Source organism: Danaus plexippus (assembly GCF_018135715.1).
Source record: "Danaus plexippus chromosome 18 unlocalized genomic scaffold, MEX_DaPlex mxdp_20, whole genome shotgun sequence".
In the NCBI taxonomy this organism is placed as follows: Eukaryota; Metazoa; Arthropoda; class Insecta; order Lepidoptera; family Nymphalidae; genus Danaus; species Danaus plexippus.
The window spans coordinates 250852-267726 of record NW_026869853.1 but is presented as its reverse complement, the minus strand read 5'-3'; the positions used below and the strand labels follow the sequence as shown (position 1 = coordinate 267726).

At 30.6% G+C, this 16875-nt stretch overlaps 2 protein-coding genes across 8 annotated transcripts in view; both read right to left on the bottom strand.

Annotated features, from left to right (window-relative positions):
- Positions 1 to 1711: 1711 nt before the first annotated feature.
- On the bottom strand, positions 1712 to 13013 carry LOC133320375 (uncharacterized). Of its 3 annotated transcripts, XM_061528574.1 has the most exons (8): positions 12081 to 13013; positions 11373 to 11453; positions 9053 to 9168; positions 7919 to 7975; positions 4328 to 4419; positions 4023 to 4136; positions 3731 to 3775; positions 3518 to 3658 (listed from the first exon to the last, which is right to left on the bottom strand). In XM_061528574.1, the coding sequence occupies exons 1-7, from the start codon at positions 12838 to 12840 to the stop codon at positions 3751 to 3753; spliced, it is 1245 nt and encodes a 414-aa protein (XP_061384558.1). In that variant the 5' UTR covers positions 12841 to 13013; the 3' UTR covers positions 3518 to 3658; positions 3731 to 3750. The 3 variants fall into 3 exon arrangements, with proteins under 3 accessions (XP_061384556.1, XP_061384558.1, XP_061384557.1); XM_061528572.1 differs by lacking the exon at positions 3731 to 3775 and having other exon boundaries at positions 1712 to 3658; positions 12081 to 13012; XM_061528573.1 differs by lacking the exon at positions 3518 to 3658 and having other exon boundaries at positions 3757 to 3775; positions 3974 to 4136.
- A 1276-nt stretch (positions 13014 to 14289) lies between these two features.
- The window catches only part of LOC116773175 (hypoxia-inducible factor 1-alpha), a 57605-nt gene continuing 55019 nt past the window's right edge, over positions 14290 to 16875 (bottom strand). For all 5 annotated transcript variants that reach the window (XM_061528570.1, XM_061528568.1, XM_032665577.2 and 2 more), the window contains exon 12: positions 14290 to 16209. In XM_061528570.1, coding sequence (XP_061384554.1) covers positions 15655 to 16209 — 555 coding nt within the window. In that variant the 3' untranslated portion in view covers positions 14290 to 15654. The remainder of the gene's footprint in view (positions 16210 to 16875) is intronic.

Below are 16875 nucleotides of genomic sequence, written 5' to 3'. Positions count from 1 at the left end.
TAGGTGTTTAATGCGTTCGAATGATACGAACTTTAATGGAGCGACTCACGATGCGTCGGCTAATATTTTTTGTATTTTTATAATTCATTATTAGACTTTCTGATGAATTTAGCCCACATGATAGTAGTTTTATGCTGTAGTATTGGGTACATATAAAATAAAACATTTAAATTTTAAACTACAGATGTAATTAAAAATTTGAAAAATAAATATCTACCTACTAAATACTTTTCAAATTATTGATTTTGACGTCGTTACAAGTATAAATATAAACTCATAATTTCAGATGTTTTCTACATATTTAAAAATTATCTAAATAATCTTTACGTGCTGTAATCCGATCTCACTAATGAGGACAGAATTTATGTGCACGTTTTAATCCTTCATGTAATGCACTTAGATTTTTTATAGCTAGCAACAAAATATACGATATAGAATAAATATGATTTTTCCATAATTGAGATTGGTCAACTGTTACCCATTTTGTGTAACCGCTATAATTTACAAGATAATTGCAACACCTACACTTTAGATTACAATAACTATCAAAAACCATAGACGCACGAACCCTCGTCATGGCGCGGTCTCCACGCAGGTGGGGCTTAATCAAATTATACAAATTGCAACATACAATATTCATGGGCTAGGGATGGACTCCACTGCAACTTCACTATTATATTATGAATGTATTTACCATGAATATCATTTACAATTTCCTATTTAAGTACATTTATATTCTATACTACACACATCTGTTAATTTTCTTACTCTACCTGACGTAATTTAGCTTGAAAATCGATTTTAACTTAAAATAGGTTATTCAGTCTATTTTTATATCCATAGAGATAAAAAGTATTTATATACACGCGAATTTGACTAATATGTCACGTACATATTAGTGAAATTAATTCTGATATGAACATATAGCTTCTGTACATTATATACAAACTATGTTCTCTCAGCCTCTCGCATTATTATCGATAAACATGTCATCCCTACCCACAATCGACAAGTGTGATTAATTCATGTACAATAATGAGGTCGCTTTTTAGCTCGCCGCGAGCAGCCGCCATTGATTTGTGCCCAATTTGTCGCTGCGGTCTCTGAATATTTGATCTGTCTGCTTTATATTTAATTATTTAAAATATAAAATGAAAACTCCAGTCGTTTATGAAGCGGTTGTTTCCGCTTATTAAGTATGAGCTTTATGTTGCCAACTCATTACCTGTGTTGTCTGCACCGAGCGCATGAAGCTGATGGGAGAAAAATGAAAATATATCGAAAAATCTATAAACTGTTTGTGAAATTTATTAAATTATAAGAATAACATAAGAATTCTGTCAACTTAATTTCCTCGGTAAGTTTATATATGAATGTATACGATGTGATAACAAGGAAGGCCATTTCAAAGCATTTATAGATCTTTTTTGGTGGCGTTTATCAAGCGTGATGACGTCACAGACGCCTAAAACAACAGATAACTAATTACCCCAGTAATGAGACAATCAAATGATTTCCCACAAAACAGAACGGATATTCCCACCCATCCGCCACGCGGCGGGCGCGTGCGCCTGCGCATTTAGCGTTTATTGAAAACGCTCTAAAACAACACCCCAGCACACAAGGGTTAAAAAGCAGTTGAACCACCGGTCGTAGTCTATATTTAAACAACATTTCTTTTGTTTGTGACATTATAAATTATACACGGACATATTGTTACGTTTTATTAAAACCTTTACATAACGTGTTATGTGACATTACAGAAAAACAAAAAACTGTATTGAGTATTGAAAGTGCTGGTGATTTTTGGTAGTTTATTATGTTAAAAAATAAAATGACATATAATACAATAAAGTAATCAGCTGTAAAAATAGCGATAAAACATTGAATCAAGCGAATGGCACACGAAATACAACATATTATTTTATATAATAAAAAATAAACGGGCGGATATAATTACGTTTAAGGCACCACAGATTATATTATATTACAGATAAGTATCTAGCGTACTTATATGCAAATGTCACTTTAAATCGACGTAATAGTGACATTGACATATAAATACTTTTTTTTTTCATAACAAACATCGTGACATTTACATACTAAAGTTTATTAATAAGTTAATCCTATGTGTTTAACCTACTTATATTAAAAAAATTTGGTATAAAAGTTGAAATTATAATATACTCATGTATCGGTGGTCGCTACGAGCGAATCATTAAATAGTTATAACAGACTCGCGTTGTTTAAGCCATCTTTATATAGATGTTAGTCGAATTAATATTGAAGGACAAGAATGACAAATGCTTACAGACTAGATGTGACAGAAAGCTAATGTAAGGTAAATAAAATTGTATTTTTTTTTTTATTATAAATTTCAATAATCAAAATATATTACGATACTTAAAAATACTACGTTACAACCTACATCACTATAACTATTCCTACATATTTCCTGTAAGAACTTCAATATATCTAACTATTTTGAGTATTAGGACATTTTCACAGAAGCACACACATAGAGAGACCAATGTATATCACACACAAACAAAAAAAATATATAAAATTACAGAAATCGCTTCCTAATGATAATTATAATGAAATTATTGTCCTTGTTGATGGAAGGAAATAAAAATATCCTTTGTCCGTTCATTAAAACATGACATGTAGAAATGTTCAAAAAAAAAAATTTTTTTTCTTTAACAAAAACAAAAACCAATCGTTATCTCGTTAAAATTATTAATTAACGAATATCTAAATCTTATGATGTAATTATTATAATAATCAATATTTTTCGAGCAGTCTGTAGGTCGACTAAGGTTTTGTTTCTACCTTCCTATAAAGTTACGCCTATTAATTATTTTTCATAACTCTAAATTATTGTAAATTTACTTATATTTAATGCAGGTGAATATGAAGGGAGCGGATTGTATTACATTTCACTATATCAAACCAAACAAACCAAACCAAAACCAAAACAAACCAAAAATTTATACGAGTACGTATAATGTCATATTTGTAGCATATATTTGTGCAGTTAAATATTAATTAGTTCAGTTAGTTTTCTATTAAAAATCATATTATTGCTTTGTTATTAGGAACGTAATTTTTTTTTAATTAAATTTTTGGGGTTTTCATAGTGATTTCTCTATCACAGTCCAAATGAGCTTTCAGATTCGATATAAGTACTAGACGCCTTCAAACCTGTTAGTTACTGGAAAATACTAACTAATATTTGGTTTACACAACACTGGCTTCTTCACACAAATCATTTTGGCTAGTATATTTTTTCTGTATTCTTATTTCAGAGCGATCCGAAGTGAGATTCGAGTAAATTATCTCAAGAGAATAACTTGGTAATGATCAGACAAATTGTATCAGAGATCTAATAAAATCCTTGGCAATGTAACAGGCAACCTGCCTTAGGGCCGTGCGCTACAAATCAGTAACCGGGCCGAAGAAACCCGAATTGGCTGTGTTGGACAAATTATTATTGGACAGGACATTCGTGAGATTAGTCAAGGATTTAGCTGAATTGGACGAGCTGATACGTCTGGGTCGGATGTCATTTTCATTTTCGCTCAGCAATGAATCCTCTCCGTTCGCCACCTGAGGACCGTTGAATTTCGATAGCAACTGCGTCACGAGACGTTCCAATCTGCAAGTGAGGGTAGTCTTAAAATATAGTGACGTCACAACTATCTACATACAAAATATATACTTCGCTTACACTGGCAGCGGCGACATCTGTTAAAAACTGATATTAGTATCCCATCTGAAAAAACAAACTATGATAGTGCGGAAGCTAAAAATGTATTACATTGAAGGTAGGAAGATAATTACGATACATCTAGTGGGTGTGTTTATATCAACTAAACTCCAAACCACTTATGCTGGAAGCTTCATAGTTTTTAAGGGTTTTCATGCATTAATACTATGTAAATATCTATACAAATTATAAATTAGTTCTAACGTCCAACTACGTGCGTCACTACACGTGTGCATGTAACCGCTGTACTGACTTGTGAGAGTGTTCTTCCGCGTTCTGTTTCGATCTCCTCATCTCTGTGAGTTCGCGTCGTAATCTCGTACGATCGTCTTCATCGTTGCCGTTCACGCGCGTTTCGCCGTCCAAACTACACGAACGCAGGTATCGCGTGAGATATAGAAAGATATACAATTCTTTTAAAATAAAATATATCCTATAAAATAAAAAATGTGTACAGTCTGTTTAAGTGTATCTGGGTTTAACGAAACTCTCATCTCGTTATTTTTTGTTCTAGTTTAATTTGTATATTTTTTTCGTCCCTATATAACGTCTACTCACCCATTCAGTCTTAAATGTCTCAGTTCGTCTTCTAGTTTAAGGATCTTGTCCACCATGAGTCGTTTGTCGGCCTCCCAGGCGCGTAACGAGCCCTGTTTCAGATAACAATTATTACACATAAAGCATTGTAAATCTATATAGCTAAAGATTAATTGTATTGAGAAATTCGTTAACAAGCCTAATATAATCTTTGTTTAATGAAGAAAAAATCAACATATGTTTTGAATTCTAACCAATCAAATGATTTTTCTTCTAATTTTTGTTACATTTTTTTGCCTTTAATTCTTGGACTGAGCCTTTTATATGGAAATAAATCAGAAAACATATTAAAATGATTTGCTTCCATAGTAACATAGCTTAGCTCATATTGGCTATACTATATTCGTATATTTTTTCCACAATTATAGAGGGCGCTGTTGATTGCTTACTATATCTATTTATTAAACACTTAAAAGTTTTATTTGAATTCGAGGCAAATAACTAGTATGGATGAGTTCACGTTACATTTTTCTCATAACAAAATCCCCGTCTATTTTCTAACCCCTTCCATGTTTTTCGACATGACTTACATTCCTGATAGCATTATATGCGAGCGAATTAAAAAAATATTAGTCATCAGTTGAAGGGAGTAGAACAATTACCAAGTACAAAAAATTTATAATCGCATAAAATATATTGAATATAAAATGTCCGTGCATTAAAATTTTAGAGCCTTAACAAAATTCCAATACCCTTTATAGTAGCGAGCTACGCGAGGGTTCACAAAACGTAATAACTAAAATATAAGACACGCACGCAAATAATAAGTACGAATATGAAATATATACAGGTACGTTTTACAAGACAAGTGTATATCATATAAGTTGCAAAAATATTTATATATAAGTATGATAAAAATTTAATAATAATATCTTGAAAGAATTCGACTTCTTCATTAGTACATAAATATATTAGCTAAGAGTTTTTATGTGTCTCTCATCTCATGTAGAAGTATATATATATATATATTATATGTTTGTTTAGTGTATAGTTTTTTTTCAAGCCTACGAAGCTTATCTACGCTACTTATGTGTAATATATTTCCCTTGGAGGTAGAACAATGTTTAGTTGGGCATGTAATGTATGCGGGGACACGGCCGGCGCGAGACCTGATCAAGGACTAGGCAATACTGGAGTATCTATTATCATGTACAGGTGAACTTATTGTGGTGATTATGAACATAATGTGTATTGATTAAATTAAATTCATTTTATACGTTGCAGTATATACGTTAACATGTTTATTATAAATGATGACTAATGTCTTCTATGTATCAATTGTACGACTCAAAAACTGTATATTATAAACTTAAAATAAATAGCTTTATATATATGTATATATATATATATATATATATATACATATATATACTTACCAATTCATTTTGAATTTATACTAGCGCCGGTCTTATTATTTACTGTAATTGAAATGTCTTTTTTTTAACCATCTCTATTTTATAATGATTTTATTCGTTTAATCTAAACATCACAGGATTCATATTTATTTGTGTAGAAATATTTTTTTTATATGGAAACGAAGTAATTTTTTCGTCATTCTCAAAGTTTAACATACGAGCGATATAAGTTACATTACAAAGTATTCACTGGTAATTGTCTAAACGAAAAATTATTTACATTTCTTTATGTTAATACGTATTTTTCGTTTACGTAATAATACTCGGTACCATCATACTCATGGCTATTTATATATAATAGTTATAGTACGCGCTAGCTTCACAGAACATGAAACACGTTTTATTAACGTCTCGTATATTTAGCGAGCCTACTGCATTATAGCCATGGTGCGAACGTTTTTGCACGCAATTAACTCATTACGATGCGCGAGCGAGAATTTTAAACGCAAATAATCTCGGTTATTGAGATTTTAACCGACTGGCATTTAACCGAGTGTCGCGTAACAGAATATCGAGGATTTCGATTACTTCCAACTGATGTTCATAGAAACGTCTGAATATATTTTCATAATTTTAATCTTTAAAATGATTTACAGAAATCAAAATGGCGGATTATAATAGCTGTCGCTTGATTTATAAGTTTTGTTCATTTGTACCAACATTGTAATAATGAAAGGGCGCTACAATGATGACTGCACATCCGTCATGTTGGTAGTGAATGTGGAAGGTATGTGACGTCACCAGGGGTGGCGCCTCGCTGCAGCCATCCACTCACATCTGCCAATATTGACACAGCCCGCCCTACGCACCCGTTCATATTTCAAATGCCCGATGGGGAAACCGGTAAAGACTACAAAATACTGAACATTCGAAACGCATTTGCACCGATATAAAAACAATTATTAATTTTATTTAGCAATTCACTTTACTTGGATATTTCGCTTAAATACGATGTTCATTATAATCAAAAACGTGGCAAGGTTTGTATTTAACGAAACTATTTTTTCATCAATAAACTAAAGTATGAAATTTTTGTAGATGAAATTAAAAAATAAAAATTAAAAACATTTTATCCATTATAATATTTTCGATCATTTCACAAAGTGTTAAGAATGCGATAAAAAATACTTCAAATATACGAGTTTATTTAATTATTAATAGATTATTTTAAAACGACGTGACGGTGTGATTGTAGCCGTATTCAACTATTGGATCGCACGTATACAGCCGGTCGGGATGAATCGATGCGTTCCACGTTTGACGGCACACGCTGATTTTATAATACCACCACCCTCTAAACGTAATCCAATTAATAAAATACAATTATTCAATAAAACACAAAACAAACACGGATAAGACGAAATACAGAAATAAAAATACAAACTGTTCGTTAAAAATAACGTCTTTCCACTTACCACAACGCATTTGACGTAAAATTCAATATGGCGTAATGGCGGTTCTATTAAAGCGCGATTTACAATAATATGACAAAGAAAAATGTATGTTAAATTGACACGAGACACGTCAATTACTACGTATTATTGAGGTGTTTCGCACAAGAACTGTGACGGACAGACCGACGAGTGCACTTCACGACCACCCACACAGTGTAAATATACATTAATAGTACAGAATAAAAACAAAAAAAAAATTGTTGAGTATTTGTGTTACATTCCGACGGAGGGTTTCGTTAGGTTATTTTTCTTATATTTGTCGAAATTAATATATATATATTTTTTATATAATTTTGATAGATATGATTTTTTTCTTCTATGATTCTTATTATAGTCCATTAACCATGTCTCAGAGAAATATTTTCTTTTCTTACTTTGAGCACTTGCAAACTAAAAAAATCTTATGTATATAACTTGTGCACTAACAAATATTGCTTAAATTATTTTAAAGTTGATATTTAATTCAAAAATATTTAGATATAGAAAGAATACAATCGATAAAATATATGCATTAATATACTTATTATATAGACAAATACAGCGCCATCTCTTCGATACCATCAAAACAAAATAGTGAACCAGCTTAAACTAATACTGAACAGAAAATGAACAGCGCCATCTACCGCTATATTTTGTTATCGCTTTTAATTACTAGATGGCGCTATTCCGAAAAATTAAATTACCTTTATTTCATCGAGAGTTCTCTCAGCCAGCTTCGACTCGGTTGAAGATAATCCGCTCTGTAACAAATTAATTACACAAATAAAAGAAGTATTTTCTTAATACGTTTAAAAATCATATTTCAAATCTTGCATTAGTAGGTATATTTGAATAGTAAAAAAAAATTGATTTTATCAACGATAACGCAATATAAAAATATTGCGTAAATTATTGACATGGCCTTGTTTGGTTTAACATAATTTTCACATTATACTGTTGTTAGTAATACGTATAGTTATTTTTCATGAAAACCTGCTTGGAAGAAAAAAATATTTTATTTACAGTCAGTCTCTTTACTAACGATGTAATCGGTTTGCCAATTTCTGATCGCATGACAGGTTATTTTTTTAGATAACATTATCTATAGATAGCGAGATAGAATTGTACATCTTGATACGAAGCTATAACAATGATGCTTATAAGAGAATTACAGATACATAATATACTTGAAACAAATATACACATAAATAATTTTAATGTTATATAAGTGACTGTTGGCGTTTATCCAGAATACTGACGAAAGGACAAACGATCACACCCAAGTATTTCTACGTTATTCACGTCACTGTGCGTTATTTACGTTAAACCGTATTTAATACTCACTCTCTAATCTGACAGCGTAATGAATTATTGAAACGCGAAAGCGTCCACTGAAACGAATGGTTTAATCAGACGCTAAATACCAATAGGCTTACTATAAGTTAGCATCGTCACTAAATACGGAGCGTTTCACGTTTATTAGTCAACAACATTGATACTATATTGAAAAACTATTATATCTCCGTTTGTTGTGTAACGATTGAAACTTATAATAAGCGTATTGTTTGTATTAAACTCACCTAAATAGATTTCAATCATATCTAAAGAGTTCGAGTGGTACGGACCTTGCTCAAAGGTTAAAAATGTGACATGTCAGCAGTATTCCTGTTCCTGTCACTATTCCATGTATGTACACAGAAGCTAGTACACATTATATTGCTTTATCTGACAGTTTATTTGGTATACATTTTGACTCGGATCAAATGGAAATTTTTAACCAAACGATATATGAGAGTCAGGTCTCTAGATTATCGTATATTTGTATGTATAATACGTACGTCTGTCTTCTCAACGAGCATGGCTCTCAATCTGGCGTACATTGCTTCCTCTCTGATCCTGGTAGCGTCTCGAATCTCCCGGACCATATCAGCGACACACCCGGGCGAGTACATACCTTGTTATGGAAATTTACACATACATACAAATTGTACATAAAAAATATTATGACAAATGGTATATCCACTTCCAACAGAAAATTAATAGTAATGTGAGACCGTGAAAAATTTCAATCGTCTCAGATCTTCACGAACTCTACAATAAATACATTTATAATACTGTAAACTCAATACAAATGGGTTTAGTAGTTATCGTAAATAAGCACAAAATAAAACAACAGTACAGCTAACTAAGAATATTTAGTCCTAATCCATATACCTCCGTTGTTACTATGTGTGACGATTCGTGAATGAAAAACTTTGAAACTGACAGTAATTTCCGCTATTTGAACTCGTGCTAGGATACTGTTATAAGCTGTGTCATTTCCTATAGTATACTGCAGCGGAGGTTTTATTTAAAGACGGTAATTTATGGCATTTGACAAACAATGCTCTTAAATTACTGCAACGTGATAACGGTTCATGTTATACAAATTAGTAATAATCGGATGTATAAACAAAATCTATGAACCCAGTCTCTAGTTTTGGAGATATAATTTGTAAAAATCATCTAAGCTTCATTTCCGAGGCCCTTGAAGAACTTGGACGAGGTCGCAGTTAGCTAGCAAGATAATAGAGAAGATATAAAATCTTAAGATATATTTACCTAATTAAATTGCATAAAAATATGAAAAATTCTAAGAGAGGCCGGAAAAACAGCTCCTAGTTTAACTTAGTTAAAAAGCACCAGACATTTTGATATACATAAAAGTCGTTTAAAATGCTTTTCCCTTAGTACGAGTTATAAGTAATACCATCAGTATCACCTTTCATGTCTACATTTAGCTTAGTTCGCTTTCCGTTCGTCGTTTCAAACTCGGACTAAATGTGTAAATGTTGTCAAAAAATTAACTATAAATCCGATGACAGGTCGTCCTGTTGAAGTTACGTGACGAGTTTCTACTAACTTATTGTCCATAACTAGGCTTAAAATGTATATATATACATATATATCTATATTTTTCTCCAAGGTTGATTACATGAATAACGAGAAATATAATTTACGAGTGAAAATTTTATAAAATACTAAAATATAAATTAATATAAGAGTTATTAAAGTAATACTATAATTGTATTAACTAACTAAACATTATGGTTTGCTAACGGACGTTCACATAAATGACTGCATGTTGCTTTAACGGTTACAGACAACGATTTTATTTATTCTGTATCCTTTCATTATTTTTAATAACATGATAATTAACGCAGTAACATAAAAAATACGGTTTTTAAAAAGATTACATTCGATATTTAAAAAAACGCAACGTTGCATATTGAAGTACTAAAAAAATATATATCAATATTAACTTCACGTTCTTAAAAACTTTCTGTAATCATATTGTAAAGAAACCGTTAGGTTAACTGTTTTATTGTAAACGTCACGAATTATGAGTACACCAAACAATTGGTAATCAATAAAGCTATCTTAAATAACTGTCTGATAAACTTTCAATGTATAATAGCGGAAACTATTTTTATCGTCGTCTGTTCGTTCAAAAAAATACCTTATAAATTGGTTTATTTTCAAATCGTGGGAGAAATTATTGAAAAATATCATTTGAGAAAAGCATTTAATAAGTATATATATATATATATTCGATAATCTCACGCCGACAAGGTTATCAGACTAGGTCGAGGACTGCAAAAATCGAATAGAAATACTATATCAATAAATAACCCTAAGTATGAGTTTACATCTGTAACTTAAAACTTACAGTATGCACGTTATCAATTAAAATATCACCGTCATGATTCATGTACTACAATTAGGTAGTTACGTGAGCTTATTATGATGAAAAGTATTATAAAAACAGCCATATTAGCAGTTACGTATTAGTGGGGAAAAATAAGAAAATGTAGAACACACGACATAGACACTTTTCTTGTAACAGGTATATATATATATTGTCTCACTTACTTTCTAATCACGAGTTACTTAGTACTGTAGTAAAGACAGTTTATTAAACAGCTACTTGGCAATGAAATAAAGAATAATAATTTTAATAACAAAAATTTATTATAATTTATTATTATGTATAAAATTTCATTGATTTAAATATTTTAAATAAAATCTTTTTAGGTATTTCTCCACTATTATGTATTTATTACATTATGTATGTCATCTATTATATATTTGTTGAGTACTAAATAATATAAATCTTACCATTGCTGTTAAGATTAGGTGCTCCCAAATTTCCTGAGCTTTTAGGAAAATAACCATTCTGCCTCAGATTATCTAGTTCAGCTGTAATAAAATATAAAAAAGATTTCACTGTACTTAAAACCTTATTTAAAAACTACACAAAGATGTTACAGGACATACTTTAGGGTATTAGAAAATATGTTCATCTTCTTAAATTACCTTAAATTAAAATGTTATTTCACTGTAAATATTTTAAACGAGTAAATTATGTATAATATACAAGAAAAAAAAATCCTCACAAAGTATATATAATTTTTTTAACAACTTTTCGACTGTACCTATAAGTATTATAGTTAAAAATTTAAAAAAAATATAAAAAAGATCTCAATTCCAAAGTATCCATTACACGAAAACAATAAAAAAAAGCTTCAATGCATTAGTATTGTTAACAAATCAAATGATATTTGTGACCTTGTCTCATCATGTTATATGATCTTGAGATAATGTGTGGGCAATGTGATATTAAAATAATATTATAGTTATAAGAAAGTGGGCAGGAAGGCTAATATATGTATTAAATATATATAAAAAAACATGATCAAAAAGGAAATAGTGAATCACAGTATGAGACAAGAAGACTAGAAAATTACCGAGTTTGATTTCAAAAAATTCTAGTTAATAACAATTATAAAATGAACATTATGTTTATTTAAATCAATGAGTACTCACCTCTAGTGTCCTGTAATTCTTTCGTCAATCTACCATTGGCTGCTTTTAGTGATGCAATTTGATCCAAAAGGCAGGTTAAGAGTCGGCTACCCACTTGACTTCCTGACAGACCAGAACTAGAACAATCTGAGTCTGCATCACCATTAGCTTGCCTCTCAGCGTCAGGCAAACCCCTCACACAGGGGTCACTGAATCTTCTTGTGTTATTTGAATCTTCTTTGTCATTTCGCTCCGGGAAATCACAGTTTGAATTTGTATCCGCCATTGATGTCACAATAGGAGGTAGACTTGCAAAATCCTGGCTGTCCGAGAAATGTTTCAGTTCCAGATATGATTTTTGGTTCATATTATCTGCTGGAAAGCTTGCTACTTCTTCGACTTTGCTTTCATTGCGCCGCCGAGGAAGCGTTTTCCGGCCTTGCATTTCTTGAGTATTTGAATTAGGATAGTCAGAGTAAGGTGGTGGTATAAAAGAGTTGTAGTATGTGGGCAATGGTGGTAGAGACATCGGCTCTGGTGCACAACTGTACGTGTTAAATTTATATGGATTAAAGCCGGGAGAAAATTGAGGATACATGTTGGAATTCATGAAGGGATCATACATTTCTAAGCTGGGTGGCGGTTCATGGATGTCACGCATTGTTTTGTCAAGCCATTTCGACAAGAACGTCCCTTTACTACGCGATTTTTTCCGTTTTCCACCCGGGCGGTCGTTATTTGACGGCGAATTACCATTCGCTTGTTTTGGTGTAGAAGCCATTTACACTGATGAGTTAAACAATTATATAAAAGCAGGAACCATAGATAGTATTAAATTGCTATTGTTTATAATTTCACTAAAACAATAAATAAAAGCACTTATTATTCTCGACTCAGTTTGCATAAATTAAAATATTTAACACAACTCCACAGTCCACTGATTCGAATATAAATGTCAACTGTTTGTCAGTTACTAAAAATAATACATATTTTGACACTTGACAACTACAAGACTATAAAAGCATTCAAAGATAAAATAAGGACGATGACTAGTGTCACTTTATGCACTGTAAATTTTTAATATTTTTTTTTTAATAAAAGTAGTAATCGAATCATTTATGCATTACAAAATATATTGTCAATAAAGTTATAAAGAGGAATCATTGTGAACTGTATAATTTACAAATAAACAAAATAACCCTAAAACGGAATGTTTTTTTTTAGTTTTGTTTACATTTTTGTAAAAAGTAAAACTAGTGAAAATAATAATAAATTTGAAATCTAAATGTATTTTAGTTATTATTTATAAAAATAACTTATTATACTATATTAAGTAGATTTTTCTTTGTAATGTTTATAGTTTATCTTATTTTATTTACAAATTAATTATTTGAAAACTAACCTTCTTATTAAATTCAAACGCAGTTAACCTATTTAGTGCTACATATTATGTTTTTAAAATGAGAGTTGGTTTAAATAAAATAAACTTTAAAAGAATCACTGTAAAATTTCAGAAGTTCAATAAATTTTAATCAAATTGCTAAAATTGGAATTGGAAAATGTTTGCGATAAAGGTAACTTTAAAATTAAAAGTTACAAATTATTAACAATTTAATCAAGTTGTTCTCCTTTAGCTTTTCTGAGTTCTTAATAAACTTGACTTACTTATTATATTTTTTTAGATGTTCCATCTAGTAGCAAACGAAAAAAACTAATTCAAAGCAGAACTTTAAAGTGATTTAACTTTTTCTTAACAGATGGCTTCTGCCAGTTTTTTAAAACGATAGGGCACTGCTTATATTTCTTTATGTTTATGTCAATTATTAGCTTCTATTTGTAAAACATATATGACAACGACTTTTTATAGGAAATATTTACTCTTGCTAGAGATGATGAGAATACGTTAAAAATATCTACCCTAATTGAGATACCGAATATCTCTTAGCTCGGGATTGTTACCGGAAAGATATATCAATTTCTCATTTGTTTTTCTGAGGCCCCTATCTATGGTTCATACAATTTTTAAATCCAGTAAATTACAGCTTTCCTTATTAATCAGATTACCCTACTAATAATCGAATTGTTTAACTAAAATTCGTATTATACAGATGGATCGCTTATTTTATTTCTACATTACTGTTTTCATTAACAAATAGATAATTCAACTCTTAGAAATAAAGATTGCAGGTATATTATCACGGTTTCCTTTATGAGACAAATAAAAAACACATTATGGACCGAAATTTAATCTCAATATATATAAAACAATTTGATTTTATTATGTATCATTTTACAATTCATTTTTAAATGTTATATATATGTGTGGACTGATGATATTTTTTCTTTCATAGATAATAAAACATATTTACTATGTACTCTATGGCACAGAGTATATTTTAATACAATACAATAAAAATTAAAAGCGATTAGTAAAGGTGAGGAAATATTGGCAGTAAAATTTAAATAATAGTGTTAGAAAAAACAATTAAAAAAAAAAATTAAAAGTATATCAACTATTTCCAGAGCAAAACCATAGAAATATAACTAGAAGCTACAAAAAAAAACACATATCTACACTTATAACTGTCATATTATTTTGCAAATAGTTTATTTAAAATGATCTAACAGAAATATAATAAGTGTAGAGAAAAAAATAATATTAATAACTATAAATCATAGCTTATTAATCTATTATTGTAGATGAATATTCTATTGAGATTTTATAATTTAAATTGCATTCAATTGATTTAATTATTCTGTGACTGTATACATTGTACTTAATATGTAAGGTGCAAGATAATGAACAGATGACTATTATTATTATTATTTAATTTTAGGCTCATAAAAAACATATCCAAATATATATAATTTATTCGAGTGCCAAATGCAAAGTGATTGTTATTAAATCACCGTAATGTACTAATTATTGTATATTAATTTATGTATTGGGACCGGGGTATTTTTTTTTCAACTATTGATCTCTTAATCTATCTGAGTATATAATTTTGATCATACAATAAAATTGAAACTTAATTATAAAAAACTATGAACATAATATTGTGTTATGATAATATTTTCTTCTGTCTGTTATAACTATACCGATAAAGTATATGGAAGACTTAAATGGTTATAGTTTTTAAATTTTTTTTAACATATTCAATCTGTATGTCCGTGTATGTTGTTGTGGACACTAAAATAACACCCAAACCTTATATAAAACTATTTATTTTTAAATCAACGAACCATTCCATTCTAAGTCACATTATATCACCGAGGATTCCACAGATTATTATCAAAATCAGTACATGATGGTTATATTTATACAACACTATAAGGATCCCTCGGGGGAGTCCAGAATTTGTTAGATATACGGTTTGTGAGGTAACTACGTGTGGAAAGTGGAATCCTTGTGGTATCTAACTATAAAAGACCCTGCATTCATTCCAGTGATTTCAAATCGAGACAACGTTTATACATCCAGCACCGACAACATTGGAATGTTATTCCCTCAACGAATTGGTCAATTCATAGTGAAGACGAATACAGGATGTTATAAACGTTATCGCAATAAAAATACAACGTAACAAGCACACGTTTACACCAATTTGACGTCGTCGAATGCTGTGAGGAGATCGCTCGTGCCTTGCAGCATCTCAGAATCAGACCAGAAGTCGGCAGATTGCAGCTGGATGTTGGAATCCATCAGCATATCTGACGTCTGGAGAGGATATCCGGGGCTAGTTTGCATTTTATTCGTCAAATACGGATCATAACCTTGCATTACTCCGGAGGGTGATAGGAGAATGTTGCTATTCGGGCTGTACATTTGATAACTACCGGCGGGTGATAAAGATTGGGGAGTGGAGTAGGGGCTCAGAACGCGATCTCTTTGGATTGGACTTATAGCTGGACTTGATGGCAGGGAGTATAATGGACTTCCGACGTTTAAAGTCAGTGGGGACATTGGATTTGATATGTTTGTGCTTATTTGATTGGTTATCGTGTTTCGGAGTTGCTGATTGGGCTGCATCATGTTTATGACCGGCACCGGGATGTTTCGGATTGGGCTTTGGGGCGAGGCTGTCGGTGGAGTGACTAGCATCTGATATTTTGGCAGCTGATTCGTCGTCTTTCCATTATTATGGACATCCTGAAACATAGAGATTTTAGCTATTTTATTGTAATCGATATATATTAACTACTAAACCTTATTTTAATGATAATGCACATTGATTGATTTTTGGGTATAAAGGAAAATTTATATTAGCTTTAACCTTGGAATTCGGTTAATGAGGTATAATTTTTACGAAGACAAATGTTCACAGGATTTAATTGAAATACAAATATTATTAACCATATGAGTTCAGACTTTTTTTTGTGTTTTATTGAAGCAAAACCAAATTTAATGCAAGTTTTTTTTAATAGCAAAACATCAAACCCACAGCAGCTAAATTGGCTCAGTTTTATCTTTATTCTGTTTGGCTTTTATTCGTTATCTTCACATACAACGATCCCTACAATTTCGGGACGGAATTCTATTTAATTTTGCCCAGCCTTTTTTTCGGGTAACCATCGTTTCTTTTACATTGCCAGTATGACGATGTGCTGATTAAACTTTATATTCGAAAATCAAATCACATTTAAATTTAGAATATTTTAACATTATAAGACACGTTTAACGAATTTTAATATGTAACGCTATTTTTTTTTCCTTCATAATCATAATTCTCAATTGAGTCATACAAATATCTAAAGATAACTTTATTTCAGATAATCTTATATATATTTTTAATTAATTTACATTATTTGATTACAA